Source organism: Ochotona curzoniae, unplaced genomic scaffold (assembly GCF_017591425.1).
Source record: "Ochotona curzoniae isolate NIBS_2020 unplaced genomic scaffold, NIBS_Ocur_1.0 scaffold_2453, whole genome shotgun sequence".
In the NCBI taxonomy this organism is placed as follows: Eukaryota; Metazoa; Chordata; class Mammalia; order Lagomorpha; family Ochotonidae; genus Ochotona; species Ochotona curzoniae.
The window spans coordinates 9,970,718-9,985,883 of NW_024467094.1; the positions used below are offsets into that span (position 1 = coordinate 9,970,718).

The 15,166-nt window shown below is 43.9% G+C and overlaps 1 protein-coding gene across 1 annotated transcript in view; it reads left to right on the plus strand.

Moving 5' to 3' along the window:
- The window catches only part of ZZEF1 (zinc finger ZZ-type and EF-hand domain containing 1), a 110,645-nt gene that overhangs the window by 39,148 nt on the left and 56,331 nt on the right, over nucleotides 1–15,166 (plus strand). Inside the window, exons 10-19 of the mRNA XM_041001356.1 lie at nucleotides 919–1,010; nucleotides 1,391–1,539; nucleotides 3,097–3,208; nucleotides 4,547–4,759; nucleotides 5,726–5,826; nucleotides 6,283–6,452; nucleotides 6,981–7,114; nucleotides 9,999–10,066; nucleotides 10,859–10,973; nucleotides 13,625–13,784. Of these exons, the coding sequence (XP_040857290.1) occupies nucleotides 919–1,010; nucleotides 1,391–1,539; nucleotides 3,097–3,208; nucleotides 4,547–4,759; nucleotides 5,726–5,826; nucleotides 6,283–6,452; nucleotides 6,981–7,114; nucleotides 9,999–10,066; nucleotides 10,859–10,973; nucleotides 13,625–13,784 (1,314 nt within the window). The remainder of the gene's footprint in view (nucleotides 1–918; nucleotides 1,011–1,390; nucleotides 1,540–3,096; nucleotides 3,209–4,546; nucleotides 4,760–5,725; nucleotides 5,827–6,282; nucleotides 6,453–6,980; nucleotides 7,115–9,998; nucleotides 10,067–10,858; nucleotides 10,974–13,624; nucleotides 13,785–15,166) is intronic.

Below are 15,166 nucleotides of genomic sequence, written 5' to 3' on the forward strand. Positions count from 1 at the left end.
CAGATGGAAAATTTTTCTGTATCTCCTCTTTTGTAGATCTGCCTTTCCAATAAAAATAAATAAATCTTTTTTAAAAATGCCTAAATAAAAAATATATGTATTTATTTGGAAGGCAGAGTTACAGAGAGAATCATCCATCCACTGATCCACTACTCACATGTCAACTACAGCCAAAGCTGGGGCATCTGGAGCCCCTTCGGCATCTCCCACTTGGGTGCAGAAGCCCAATGGCTTGGCCACCTTCCACTACTTTCCCGAGTGCATTAGCGAGGAGCTGGATTGAAAGTAAAACAGCCAGGACCTGTATGTTTATTATTCATTAGGAATAATCAACTGCATTTCTACACAACACAATTTAATTTCTGTGGACATGAGTCATGTACATTAATATCTGTAGTCTCTAGCATGGAGAAGTACACAGTGGCTTGGAGTCAGTGTAAGGTGGAAGTAACCTGGGGAGTGCATGAGACAGGACACCTCGTGATCCCACTTGTCTATTTCACAGTCTGCTGGTAGAATGGCATACTGACTGTATGACTTCTTGTCCACTGTCAGTCCAGCTGTGGCTTCTGGAGCATCTCAGGAAGATGATTGGTTGCCAGTCTCATGTCTCTTTGGAGTAAAGTCCTGGTCTTTGAAATGTATTATTTCTTTGCCTTTGGAGCAGGGCTTGCCTGTAAGGTTGTGGGGATTGTGCCTGAAGAAGTTGAACATGGCTAGCACTCTGCCTGCATAGGGCTTTGTCAGTGGGTTGCATCTGTCCAAAGGGAGGGGACATTTTTCCTGATTTCGTGAAGGTACCAGATGGATTACTTCCCCATTCCCACCTCAGGGAGTCCCTTGGTCTGTTTTTATTGATCTTAGGTTTTGAGGTTATTAAAATGAGTTGTTCATCCTAACTTTAATGTTTCCCTTTAGGTTTTCTTACAGAGAGTGGAAAAACCAGAGCAAGCACTATTTTTTCTACAGGAACTGACTCTGCCATCCAAGTTACACAAATCAGAATTATGGTAATTCCCCCGCTACCTTCTTTAAGCCATGTCCTTATTGTTTCTTAGTAAATGATTTTTATTTCAGAGGTCCATGTCCTTGATTTTTTTCACACATAAAGTGATGGTTATTTACTCTGCATCAGGTCTGAGCAGAGGGCAGGGATACAAGGCAACATAGGTTAAGTGTTGTCAATGGTGAGAAAATAAGAATTGAAAAAGTTAGGAAGTATGTCTTGGGCACTAGCTTTTTTACTATCCTAGGACTTGGTGTGTTTGAAATATTATTTCATTGGTTTGATTTTGCTTTAAACTGTTTGAATTTTGCCATGTTATATATAAACAAAATGGTGACAGAACTTTTGCCAGTTGGTAGACTTTGTGCTGCTCTCCATTTCCAGGTCCGACGTGGTGGCATTGGTGCACAGTGTGGGTTAGTGTTTGCCTATAACTCACCTTCTGACAAATTCCATGCAGAAGAACACTTCAAAAGATTTGAAAAATATGACAAGTGGAAGCTTCAGGAGCTCAGGCAATTTGTAAAAAGCAGGTAGGAACAAAAAATTTTTTTTAATCTGTGTAAGTTTTTTTTTATTGATTACATTGCATTATGTGACAGTTTTATAGGCACTGGGATTCCCCCCAATCCTCTCCAAACCGCCCCCCATGGTGGATTCCTCCACCTTGTTGCATTACCACAGTTCAAATTCAGTTGAAATTCTTTCATTGCAAGCATCTACCAAGTAAAAAGTCCAGTGTCTTATTGTCCAGATAAGTTCAACGTTTTCTTGGGGAGACCATCTCTGGTCTGAAGGTAGAGCTGGCAGAGTATCATTTTAAAAATCTGTGTAATTTGAAAGAATTTTCATTCTTTTTATGGTGAACTAAACTCTCTTGCCTTAATAGAAAATGTGGCAGCAGCCCACCTCAGTAGCTGTAGCATTCACTCTTCCTAGAGTGTACATGAAGATGTTAATTTTTGTTCATATCTTCTTCCGCTGATTCTTCTGTGAAAGGGACACATACCTTCAGAATGACTGGATAATGAGATGGGCCCGGGCTCTAGGTGGGCCGCCTCAGGTCCTCAGTGTTACCCACCCACCGGGAAATTTCCCCCTGCCCAAGTTCTCCTTGCCCCAACCCCTTTAAGAACTATTGTTATTTCAGAAGTGTTAAGTAGGCGCCTACCACTAGGCACTAGAGATAGAGTCATGAGGAAATTGGCATCATTCTTGCTCTTGTAGAGCTTATTGTTCAGCTCAGAAGACAAGAAAATTTGCAATGTCTGATTGTTGAGAAGGCTGTGTGGAAAGGGAAGAGCAGATACGAGGCCTAGAGGTAGAGTCTGGCACACTCAAGGTTAGGACTGATTGCTGAGGTCTCCTGTGAAGTGGAGAGTGGTGAGCAATGAAGCAGGATGGTCAAATCATTAAAGATCTTTTTGTCTGTTTCAGAGCCTAAACCCTGTTGTATCCTTAAAGTTAGCCAGGAATGAGAATAGATTGTAGTGTTGAAGAGTTGTAGGACCAGTTCGGATTATACCGTGAGTGGCATGGATTGCAGGAGAGCAAACATTAATAGGGCAGGTGTGATCTTGGCTAGAGCAGTAGCAGCCAAGATGAAGTGCTATAGCCTGATGAAGACACACTTGAAGGTGGAAATAGTAGGACCTGGTGACCAAACAATGTCACGTGGGAGAGAGGAGAAAGCTTGAGCTGCAGTGGGTCTGTGGGGTTTACATTCAGCAGGTAGAGAAATTGGCATTGCCATTCTCTGTCATACTAACTATTCTAGGGAGAAACAGGTCAGTCCCAGCTGCTCCACTTCCGATCCAGGTCCTTGCTAATGTATCTCGGAAAGCAGTGGAGGATGGACCAAGTGCTTGGGCCTGTGCCACCCATGTGGGAAACTAGGCTTAGAAATAGAGAGGAAATTTCCATTAATTACCATGTGTCTTGAAAGAAGTACCATGTCCATACCCAGACCTTGATTGCTGATTGATAGGCCATATGAGTATTTGTAAGTTAAATGCCACTTGACTTATTTGTTATGCCCTTGAGCAGTTTGAAAATAAGAAAATGTTATAAGATTTCCCTTGTGATTACAGGATTGGTTGCTCACCTGCTGACCTTGGAGAGGATGATCCTATTGGCTGGTTTGAGCTGGAGGAAGAGTGGGATGAAGTGGATGTGAAGTTACAGCAGTGCAGAGTTGCCAAAGTAAGCATCAGTGAGCTGTGCCCTGCATGTTTGCCCAATCTCTTCTTATTTTGTCAGTATTAATTTCATGCTGATTCTGTACTAGCCTTATGCCAGTACTGGAGCACCAAAGATGAGTCAGTTCTCATGGAGTCCATGGGCCAGAGGGAGAGACAGCCATATAGGCCAATGTGATACGGTCTTTGAAAAAGGGAGATAAGGGGGAGCTATTGGAGTTCAGAGGAAGAAGATCTGACCACCTGGAATTCTTTAGGTAAGGCTTTCCAGGAAAGCCACAGCAATGCCAAGTATTGGCAGTTGACTAAACCATCATTGTTAGTCAGGCTGCAGTGTGCAATGAGCATTTTGAGTCCAACAAACATCAAGTGCACAGGCCATTCAAGAGAGGTGTGTTTCCAGAGCTATAAAATAGTGATTGGCTCCTTTTTCCTTTTTTTTTTTTGGTAATTTAAGTGTAAGTCCCAGGTTTAAGTAAGGGCTGCTTCATAGGCACTCAACAAATGTGAGGCCCTTATCAAAGGAGCTTCACTGTAAAGCTGTGCACAGAAGTTGAGCTTTGAAAATGGCCTTAACTTTGAGCAGACAAGACTACTTGTGGGCTCGCAGTGCATAAGCTGCATGTATCAGCCGAGGGCTTTGCCATGGTCCTGTAGGACATCTGTTTTCATCCATTGCTGATTTTCATTTCAGAAGGATTGTGTCATAGAGCAAATGTGTTTCTCTTCCTCTCTTTCTCTTTTTTTTTTTTTATTTAAAAAAATATTTATGCTTATTGGAAAGTCAGATATACAGACAGAAGGAGAGACAGAGAGGAAGATCCATCCAAAGGTTCACTCCCCAAGTTGCTGTAACGGCCGCATCTGAGCGGATCTGAAACCAGGAGCCCAGAGCCTCTTCCGGGTCTTGCATGCGGGTACAGGGTCCCAAAGCTTTGGCCCGACCTTGACCTTTACTGCTTTCCCAGGCCACCAGCAGGGAGCTGAATGGGAAGTAGAGCTGCCAGGATTAGAGCCGACACCCATATGGGATCTTGGTGTGTGCAAGGCGAGGACTTTAGCGACTAGGCTATTGCGCTGGGTCCTTTCTTCCTCTCTTACCCTGTTACTGTCTTGGAGGGAGAGACTTGATCCTATTAACCTATTGTGAATTTGATCCTAACCTGACACTCAGCATTTGTATTGTTTTTTCCTGCTTGGGGTGGATACAAACACTGCCCTTGGCTGTGCAGAGTGATGCTGACAGATTTCTAGCATAATAGGGGAAGCTCCAGGAAGGCTTCTCCCTTACATTGTAGATGTGCGTTCTGACTGCTTTTGAAATCTCTTTTGTCCTCTCTAGTACTTGATGGTGAAGTTCCTCTGCACGCGTCAGGAAACTGCAGAGCGTTTGGGAGTGCAAGGCTTGACTATCAGCGGCTACCTCCGGCCTGCAAGAGCAGAAGCAGAGCAGAGCATCCCTTGTGCCCGCTGCAGGAAAGACACAGACAGTGTCTGTGGGGCCACGCTGCTCCTCAGGACCCTCCAGTTCATCCAGCAGCTTGCCCATGACCTGGTAGGGCTTCCTCAAGCATTAGACTGCATTCCTTTAGGAAACCTGCATGGCAGTGCTAAGAAAAATCACCACCAGCCAGGGAACCTGGCCCTGCCAGAACTGTGCAGGCATTATACTACTGCTAGATGACCTGGAAAGGATGACCCTGGGCACTGATGGCACAGCTAATGGATGGCCCAGTGGTCATTGTGGGGTCTCCTGGACTAGACCTAGCAGCACATCCTAATGATCCTAGCTGTGGTTGTCCTAGGGAGGCAAAGCAAGTTCATAGGTGTCTTGTAATCCTAGGAAGACATTATGAAAGTTTGGGTCAGTCTGTTTGTTAATGGTAAGTATTAAATAATATCAGAATTTGGCCTGATTTGTGTTTCTGCTACCAACTTTTAGTCGCTAATAAAACACAGTAACAGCTCATCATAGGAAGATGCTTACAGCCATGGCCATAGTGTGTGGCCTGCCGCTTCAGGGCAGCCGCAGTGGCTGGTGACTCTGTTGATGGGTAATCTGTTTGTGTTCAGGTGTCCTTTCACAGTGAACAGAATTAGAGGTGAAAGAGTAGCTGGTTTGTTTGCAATAGAATCGACACCTTCTGCTCACCTGCAGGGAGGTGCCAGACAGACTCAGCCCAGTCCTGAGCATCAGTGATGTCCAGGATATATGGGCATACCTCTGGGTGTGCATGGTCAAGTCAGCAAGCTCATATATGTGCACATGTGCATGCGTGTTAGAGAACACAGATTATGTGTATAAATACACTTATAGAATTGTGTGCATATGCATTGCACACACTTATTTTAGAAGGTTTTACCCCAGAAGTAACTGGTGACAAGCATCCTAGTGGTTAAAAATAAGCATCAATTGTATGGGAATGTCACCCATGTAGAACTGCTTCATCCCTTAAAATGAAAAATAAGAGAGATATCACAACATTTCTTTGACTTATTTTTTCTTATCTTTATGTTTTAGGTGCAGCAAAAGGAAAGTGGCTTAAAATATAAATCTTTTCTGGACTTCGCGGGTCTTGATTTGCAGATCTTCTGGAATTTTTACAGTAAACTAAAGAAAAAGTAGGTCAGGATTTATTATACAGTGATTAATTGTAACAAAACTAAAATGTGAAAGAATGGTTTTTTAAAATGTTGTTTAAAATTATCTTCCAGCCATATAAGATGATATGAAACATAAATGCATTTTGTGTGTAGTTTTGGGTCTCATCCTCCAGGCATTTTGGTAAATATACCCAAATATTGTAATATGTGAAAAAATTCAAAGTCCATGATGCTTGTGGTGCTAAGCACTCTGGCCTGTCTCCTCCTAGAGGGGCAGGATTGGGTATGAATTTCCTTCCCCTCAGGGGCAGAGTGTCATGGATTCTATGTCACAGCTTGAAGGACAATGGCCTTTTTCTCTTTTCCCTTCTTCTTGTCACTCTTTCTGTAAAGCCCAAGGCCTGCAGGGAAGTTTGTCCCTGAAGGTTCAAAACACTTGCCCTTTTGCCCTCAGACATTCTTGTCCTCCTGCAGCCCGAGGGAAGACTGCATCTGTGCCCAGACCTTGCTTCTGCAGCTGCTCCAGAGCTGCTTCTCCGTGCTGCAAAGAGACGCACTGGCTGCTGCAGAGGAGGGAAAACCTCCCACCCAGAGCCCTGAAGCTGTGGCAGCTGCCAAGGAGCTCTACATGCACTTGTGTGATGGTAGGCCATTGAAGCTTTCCTTGATGCAGTTAACCCACAGGCCTCTAGCTTTGGAGAAGCAGAGGGTGGGGAGGGAGGCCCTGTGGTCAAGTGAGGCAGAAGTGGATTGCACCTCAGGAAAGAATGCTTCCTCTAATGCTGTTTTGTGTTGTCCTTCTGTAGTTCAAGATTTATTCCTTCATCAACTGATCTTTGCCTCTCAGAGGCATGACTGTGTTGTATTGAGAGCAATTGCTGTCATGCTAGCCAGCCTTGCCTTCATCTAAGACAGTGGGGTAAGGCTGGCAGATTTAGAGGAGAGCTTATAATGGTAACCTGAGGAGGAAACACACATGACTCTCAAGTTATTTTTAAGGCTTTGCCAAGTTTTATTGCAAAAAGACAGAGAAACAATGACATAAAACCTGGTGCATACAGTCCATTTTTTAGTTAAATGTAACAAAGAGTTTCAGATTAATCCTAGTTGACATATCTTCTGCGTCAAGACAGGGACTATTTTAAACTGACTCCATTGTTCATTTCTCTCAGTGGTGGATCAGGCGGCGGGAGACTCGGTGCCCATGGAGATACTGAAACAGGAAGTGAGGAACACCCTTCTCAATGGGGCTGCCGTCTTTTTTCCTGACCGACAGACCCGACGGAACCATCTCTTCACCATGATGGTAATAGTTTACTGAAGGGGTTGGTTCTGTTCCTGACATCTGCACAGATGCACTTTATCACTTGTGTGTCTCTGAATATTTTGTCAGTTTCTCATTAATACCTACTGATGCAAAGCTTGTGTGAGACACAGCTGTTAAAGAACATGGCAGTGTGCTCAAGGTAGGAATAACAGATAATCTCTGTTTTATAACCTAATGTCTTGCAGAGTGACAATACAATCTATTAGATTTTGCTTCTCCCAAAATTTTATTGTTGCAGAATTTAGAATGACTAGAAAAGTAGACTGAATTATTCAGTAGAATCCCCTTGTCTCCCTAATATACCCATCACAGTTATAAGTCACCCAACAATTATTAACTCAAGGTAATGCCATTTTGTCCATAGTACACCTTACCCATTCTTTCCTCTCCCTATTCAGTATTATCTGCAAGTTAATCTCTGACTTATTTTATTCATAACTTTTAGTATATGTCTGTAAAGATAATTCAACCAAATTGTGATCTGCTCTCCCTCCTAGACTCATTCATTGTGTTACTCAGACATCTAGTGCAAGGGATGAGGAATCCTTCCACTATGTAGAAACGTTATGCTATCAGGTGGAATGTCCTGTATGTAAGATTCAGGCTTTTGGGGGGGGGTTTGTTTGTTTGTTTTAAGGCTTATTTCTTTACTTGAAAGGCAGAGTCGCAAAGAGAAAGGCCCTCTATATTTTTTAACTCCTCAGATAGCCACAACAACCAGGACTGGGTCAGGCTGAAGGCAGGAGCTTCATCTGGATTACTCACATGGGTGGCAGGTCCAAGCACTTGGGCCATTTTCCACTGCTTTCCCAGTTACATTATTGGGCTTGGATCGGAAGTGGAGCATCCAAGACTCAAACCAGTGTCCATAAGGGATGACTGTGTTGCAGGTGACATTTTAGTCCACTCTACACAACATTGGCCCCCCCAAGTTTTAAATTATGAAGGAAGTAATTCTATATGAAAATTAATTTGATACATTAAAAATGCACATACTGATGTAAAACAGCAAAAATATCTTCTTTAGATCATACCAGAGTGGGTAAGGGTGTACAAAAAGCAAAATGATAGGCCATTATTGCTTACAGACATGGAAGAAACACAGATGAAGTGGTAAGTAACCAAGTCAACAGAGGAACAGGTGATGACCACATTGGATCTGTGCTAGGAATGGGATGATGCTTTAACATTAGAAAATAAGTAAGAGAAATCAGAGCAAAGAAAAAGAATTAAATGCAGAAAAATTTGGATGAGGATTAAAACTAAACACTGGAAAATAGAAGGTGCATGGATGGATATCCAAAACTTCAATAAATGTAATTGATGTTGAATCACTAGATGTGTTCCTTTCAAAATGGGTATAAAACAAGGCTGCTTACTGTCATCACTGTCTCTGTTTGATGTGTTAGAAGGCCTAACCAGGGCAGTAGGACAAATGAGAAATAACAAGTGCATGGGATTGGCTTTTTGGCATAGTGGGTTATGCTGTTGCCTGCAACACTAGCATCCCAGATGGGTGCTAGTTTGAGTCCTAGCTGCTCCACTTTCAATCAGGGTCCCTGCTAACCTGCCTGGGAAAGCTGCAGAGTAAGGGCCCAAGTGTTTGGGTTCCTATACCTGCATCAGAGACTTGGAAAAAGCTCTTGGCTTTGGCTTGACTCAGTCCCAGCTATTGCAGCCAGCTAGGGAGTGGACTGGCGCATGGGAGATCTCTCTGTGTCTCTTCCTCAGCCCCCAATTCTGTCTTTCAAACAAAGTTTTTTGTTTTGTTTTTTAAAGAGAGTTAAACAGAATAAGACAAATAATAAGTAATAATTATTTGCAGATAATGTGAATTGTTTTTTTTTAATTGAGACAACTAATAATAAAATTACTTAATTTTTTTTTTCAAAAAAAGCCGGAAAGTTCTTTCTATATGCAGCAATCAATTAGCAAACATGTAGAAGCTCTGGGATACAAAAAGGCCTGAAGAAGCAAAGGCAGGAACAAAAAAGCATAGGCTTGTCTCCTCGTGACCAAGGGCGACCGTCCAGTGGGATGCAGAGGAGAATCAGGTGGAGGCCAAGTAGTTGCTGACGGTTTCAGAGAGGAATCAGTGTAATGTGTGTATCAGCTAGGAGATTCCTTTTCCCACTGTCAGCTACAACCTCTGACAGTCAGCAGCCAGCTTCAGCCAGTGGACTGCCCGCGGTGACCTGGGATATATTCTGCTTCTTTCCTAGAACTGTTCCAAAGGCGTAGCAAATGACTTTTGAGCAAGCATGTGTCCCACACATAGAAGTGTAGAGAGGACATCTGACCTCTTCATGCCAAACTGTTTCCGTGCTTCTTCAGGAAATGGTGTTCATCATGACTACGTCTGAGTCCCCAGCCCCCGCCTCCACCCTGTGCCAGGCAGATGCTTAGGTCGTCAACCCCCAGAAACTTCCACTTGGTTCCTTGTGTGGAGAATACGTTCCAACAAATTTTTTAGATTCAGAGAATAATGCATGCCCAGAAGTAACACCATAATCTTTACCAACGCAACCCCTGTAACTGTTACCTCCAGGACAGAGAGGAAATGAGCATCATGCCTGCCTTCTGTCTGTGGGATAAAAAGTGCGTATTTTTTTGCAGGTTCTCTTCCCAAACATCGGCATCAGGCTTTCCCATAGGAAAACCTGCAAATGTTAACTTTGCTTTTGAACAAAAGTCAACCTTCCACCATCTGGCTGGTCGATTCTTAGCATTTTTAGTTGTGAGGCTGTCTGCTGCTCCGGCTATCTTCCAGTTGGGAACCACGGGTGGTGGTGGTTGATGCTGCTTTGGATCTTTAGAATGTCAAGGAACAGATGGTTCAATGTAGTTTCTGGTTTTCTAGAAGAATGTCACTGAGCAGGAGCACAAGCAGTCCCTTCAGCTCACTTTCCGTTCACTGTGCACGTATTTCAGGTAAGTCTGTCATTCCCTGAAATTTGCCAATATTCCAGAGCTTTGTTTAGCTTTCCCTTCCTTCTTATGCTTTTACAATAGTATTGCCCCCAGCTCAGATTTCTGAAGTCACTGTTGGGCACAGGAATCACTGGAGTAGTCTTGTCAAGAGCTTAATCCCTGTCCCAGTGATTTTAAGACAAGCGAGTTGAGCCCCTGGAAGATGTCAAAGTGGTTTCCTGTAAGTCTGGAAACGCAGCTGCATTAAAACCCACTGTGACAGCTGAATGGTAGACTGCAGGAGTAAGTAGGCCAGAGGAGAACTTGGAAGTATTTGCATGTTTTGACTACTAAAGCGGTCACTGGGCCTGTAGACTGCGTTAGTGGAGGGTTATACTCTCGAAGGAGGGAGGCAACAGACAGCCTGAGCAGCTGCCTGCATGTCACACTCTCCCAGTGTGGGTGCCACATTAGAGGGCTGTCTGTATAAAGCATGTTCAGCAGGAGTAGTGAGGATGAGAAGACTCTGGAGCTGTCATGAGGGGCAAGTTTGAAGATGCAATAAGTTGGTTGCCTGCAGTGTCAAGTTCGCAGCCATGAGATCAGATGCATTTCATGTCAATGCCTGAAGTGGTTGTGAACAGTGACAGCCCCAGTTGGGGCCACACTCTACCTGAGTCCCAATCTCCTATCCATAGAACTGACACTGAAACTTTCCTGGATTATTTTTTGGAACCTTTTGAAGCAAAAAGTGTGAAAATACCCTTTGTGGAGCCAGGTGTCCTCACCCTGTGTGTCTGTGTGTCTTTGCAGTGATAAGGATCCAGGCGGCCTTCTGCTGTTACCCGAGAAGAGCAACCTGGCCGACACGAACGTTGTCGAAGTGCTGGCGGTCATGAACACTCTGCTCTCTGTTGCTGCCCGAGAGGTGCCTGCTTGCTGCCCCCTGTGTTCCCCGCCTGTGCTTTAGGAGCGAGGGATCTGGCACATCCTGCATCTCCATGCACCCTTTATGCTATGGGTGTGCCTCGCTGCTGGCCCATTAGCAAGGCAAACCTACAAGCAGATTAGGAGACCCTCCCTGTCCCTGGGTGATCAGCCAAGGACAAAAGCATGGAAATACTGAGACTTGCTGTAAAAGAGGAATGAATTTGTACCAAGTCCTCTTATAATGCCAGTGAGCCAACATGTAGATACATATTTATGGTGTGTGTTTTGTGGAGCATTGTTCTGACTTTAAAAATATTTGCATAGCAAATTTACATAATAATCAAATCTAAAAACATTTTCCTTTTCCTGTGACAGTCTTTCATTTTTGTTTTTTTATTTTTTTTTTCTTAAAGAATACAATGCATCTGCCTAGGGTTGTTAGCAAAAATGTAGAGTTCTGGGTCCCAGCCCCAAGCCACTGGTGCAGTATCTAGAGATAAGGTTTAAGACTGCACTTTAGCATGGACCCCAGGAGATTGTGAAATGGTAGACCCTATGCACTAGGGGCTGGTGCAGACTCTGCTTCAGACTAAGTGGGAATTTGAGAGTCTGAAGAGGCTGTGCTGACCATGGGGGACCCAGTGACAGTCGAACTCAAGGAGTAGGCCAACATTGTCATTAGACAGCCCTGGCAACACAGCATAACTTTGCAGCAGTGAGCTCAGTGCCCTATAGCATGTCTAGGAGCAGGCTTCCTGTGACCAGTAGGGTGGGAGAAGAGCTGGCTTTATGAACAACAGTTGAAGTGAAGAGGAGGAAGTAGAAGCTGCTGGTGGAGAGTGGTGTGTTCCACAAGACAGTGACAGGAAGGGGAAGAGCAGGTCCTGGGAGGGAGATTGATAATGGCTAGAATTCGGGCAGGCCAAGTTCAGGATTCTTTGGACTTAGGGGTAGGGATTATATTCAGTAAAAATGGGGGATGCCCCACATCATGTAAGGACTTCATGAGAAATATCCACAGAAGAGAGGTAAGCAGGAGAACAGGAAGGAGTGGCTGAAAAGCAGAGGGCCGAAGCATAGGGAGCAGAATTGCTGTGGGCAGTGGTTCACAGAACCTCTTAGGCTACACGTGGAGGCCATACTTTCCAGTGAACTGCTGCCTTCTGGGAATGGTGTCAGCAGGGGCAGTAGAATGGGAGGGAGAGGAAAAGTAAGACCTGAGCAAGTATAGATGTCTTTTCTCATAACACCCACAAGAGTGTAAATGGGTAGGCAACTTAAAGAAACAGAGTTGGAGGCCTGGTGCAGTACCTAGTGGCTGGAGTCCTCGTCTTGCATGCGCTGGGATCTCATCTGGCCACTGGTTCATGTCCCAGCTGCTCCACTTCCCATCCAGCTCCCTGCTTGTGGCCTGGGAGGGCAATGGAGGATGGCCCAAAGGCCTTGGGACCCTGCCCCTGTTTGGGAGACTCTTGGGAGGCTCCTGGCTTCAAATTGGCTTAGCTCCAGCTATTACAGCCACTTAGGGAATGAACCAGCATGGTTCATATGGAAGATCTTTCTGTCTCTTTCTGTAGATCTGACTTTGAAATAAAAGTTAATCTTTAAAAATATATATATATTTTTGTTTCCTTTATATAATATATATAAAGATATATATCTGTAAAAGATATATAAATTATATATATGACGTGTAAATATATTTAAAATAATATATTTATAATATATTTTATTTTATGTTATGTTTTATAATGTATTTTTAAAATTAAAGTTTATATATAAATATATCAAAAGATATATAAAGTATATATATATATTTTTTAAGATATATATTTTTCCTTTTTATATACATACATATAATGAAATAAACTTGGTACATTATCAGGTTCTTCAACCCGGGCCTGACCTCTTACCCTACCAGAGATCACCACCAGTCTCAAGCTTGCATTTGTCCTCTGCTGCTTTTTCTTTCTGCTCTTCCTCCACAGTAGGTCCTGTTGGACTGGTTCTGCCCTTTAACAGAATCATATGGTGGGCAGTTTTTGGACATGTTTTTTCACTCTACATTGTGTTTGTGAGCTTTCCATGTTTATGCATGTGCTGTAGTTTGCCTTCTTAGGTACACAATTTGTGAACATGCCACCATATGTTTCTCCATTTTACTTTGGAGGTATAGTTGGTTATAATTAGGGACAATGAATCACCCGGTAGGGGTTCTAGGACCACAGCTACGTGTTTCTCAAGTATACAAGTTTATCCTCAGAGATCAGGTGATGTGTGTATCAGAGAAACTCCTGAGAACAAAGGTGACATGCTTAGTCGGAGAGAGATGAAGAATTCTTATTCAAGGTAGAAATTTACATTTGATTGAAGTTAGGAAGAAGCCAGAAAGGGGAGAGAGATAAGGAAGAGACAGCAGTGGGATACAGCTCCTGAGATGGCAGAGGAGACGTCCTATGGAGTGACGGTTTCTCCATGTTCTGGAAAGCTGCAGGAAGGAGAGGAGCTTTCACAACACTGTCTCGGTCACTTTTGGGTTGAAAGCTGTGATGCAACTAGTCCCACATCGTAGTGACTTCCTTTGCCAGTGATAGCTCCTCCCAGCAGGAAGGCCTTGCTGTAAGCACTTCCTGTGTCTCTCCCTTACAGTGTGAGCTGGTGATGCTACACGGGGTGCAGGGCGAGTCTGGTTCCGTCCTCTTCTCCCTGTTCTGGTCCGTCCAAGGCAGTCTGCTCTCCTGGTGCTACCTGCAGCTGAAGAGCACCGATTCTGCAGCCAAAAATCTTGCTGCAGACCTTATTGAAAAATGTGAGTGTCCCTGAACATAGCCTATGTGTCTGATTAACTAAAATATCAACATGTGTGTTTTTCTTTATTATAATACAGATATTTGTGTTGTGCTTAAAATAGAGTATTATGTGGCCAGCACTACCATTCCATATGGGTTCTTGTTCAAGATAAGCCCTGGATGTTTCAATTCCAGTCCATCTCCATGCTATTTGCCAGGGAGGACAGTGGAGGATGCCCAAGTCCTTGGGCCCCTGCACCCAAGGGAAAGTGGAAGAAACTCCTGGCTTCATATCAGCCCAGCTCCAGTCACTGCATCCTTTTGGGAAGTGAATCAGCAAATGGATGATCTTTCTCTATGTCTCTCCTCTCTGTGTAACCTTGCCTTTCCAATAAAAATAACTAAATAAATATTTTGAAATAGAATTACATAATGTATCTGAAAAACTTAATTAAGAGGCAGAATGGCAAAGAGTGGTATAGAGAAAAAAAGAGTTTCCGTCTGTTGATTCACTGCAAAAGCCCACAGTGGGTGGGACTGGGCCTGACCAAGGCTGAGCACTGGGAACTCAAACCAGGTCTCTAGCACAGGTGGCAGGATCCCAGCAGGGCCATCACAGCAGCTTCCCCAGGATCTATACTGTCTGGAAACTAGAATCACAAGCCAAGACTTGGTAGCAAACCCAGGCACTCTAATGTAGGCCTTGGGTAACCATTATGCCAAGTACCTGCCCTTATAACACGTCTTTTTGCCTTAAGTTTCCTATCTGAATGTGGTAGTGTGCCCAGGCGTGCTTTATTATAGGGTCAGGTCATTTTGCAGCCTGGGTCTTCCCTCTGGGATCACATAGCACCCTTCAGGAGAGTCTGTTTATATCATCCCTGTTTTAGTCAAATTATGTGAAAGATCAAGTGCTGAACTAATGAAATCTAAGGTGTGTGAGCACTGCTGTGACCTTAAAACTACTTATGGAGCATACTCAGATTTATGACCTGCCAACCCGCAGAAAACCGTGTGAAACCTGGCAGGTTCTGTCAGGTTGTATGTGGAAAAGTCAATCCTATCACTCTTGGTGCCATGTGCTTCTGGTATGGGCCCTGCCACCTAGCTCTTGGCGCCTTGGCTTCACACCCCTAATGCTTGGGCCCTCTATGAACCCAAGGGAAAAGAGAGGCTGCTGACCTCACTCATTCTCTTGAAAAGTAGCTAAGACCCCAGATCAATCACTCACCAGTAAACTGAAAGCCATGCTGCTTTTCTCTCCCAGAAGGAAGCGTTTGTGTGGGGCTTGGCTGTCACTGGTTGTTCTGCTGGGGAGTGTCCACCTTCTCGCACAGCTTTCATGGCCTTTGCTGATCATTGATGAGTGATGCTCTACCATGTCAGAGATTCATTATTTTCT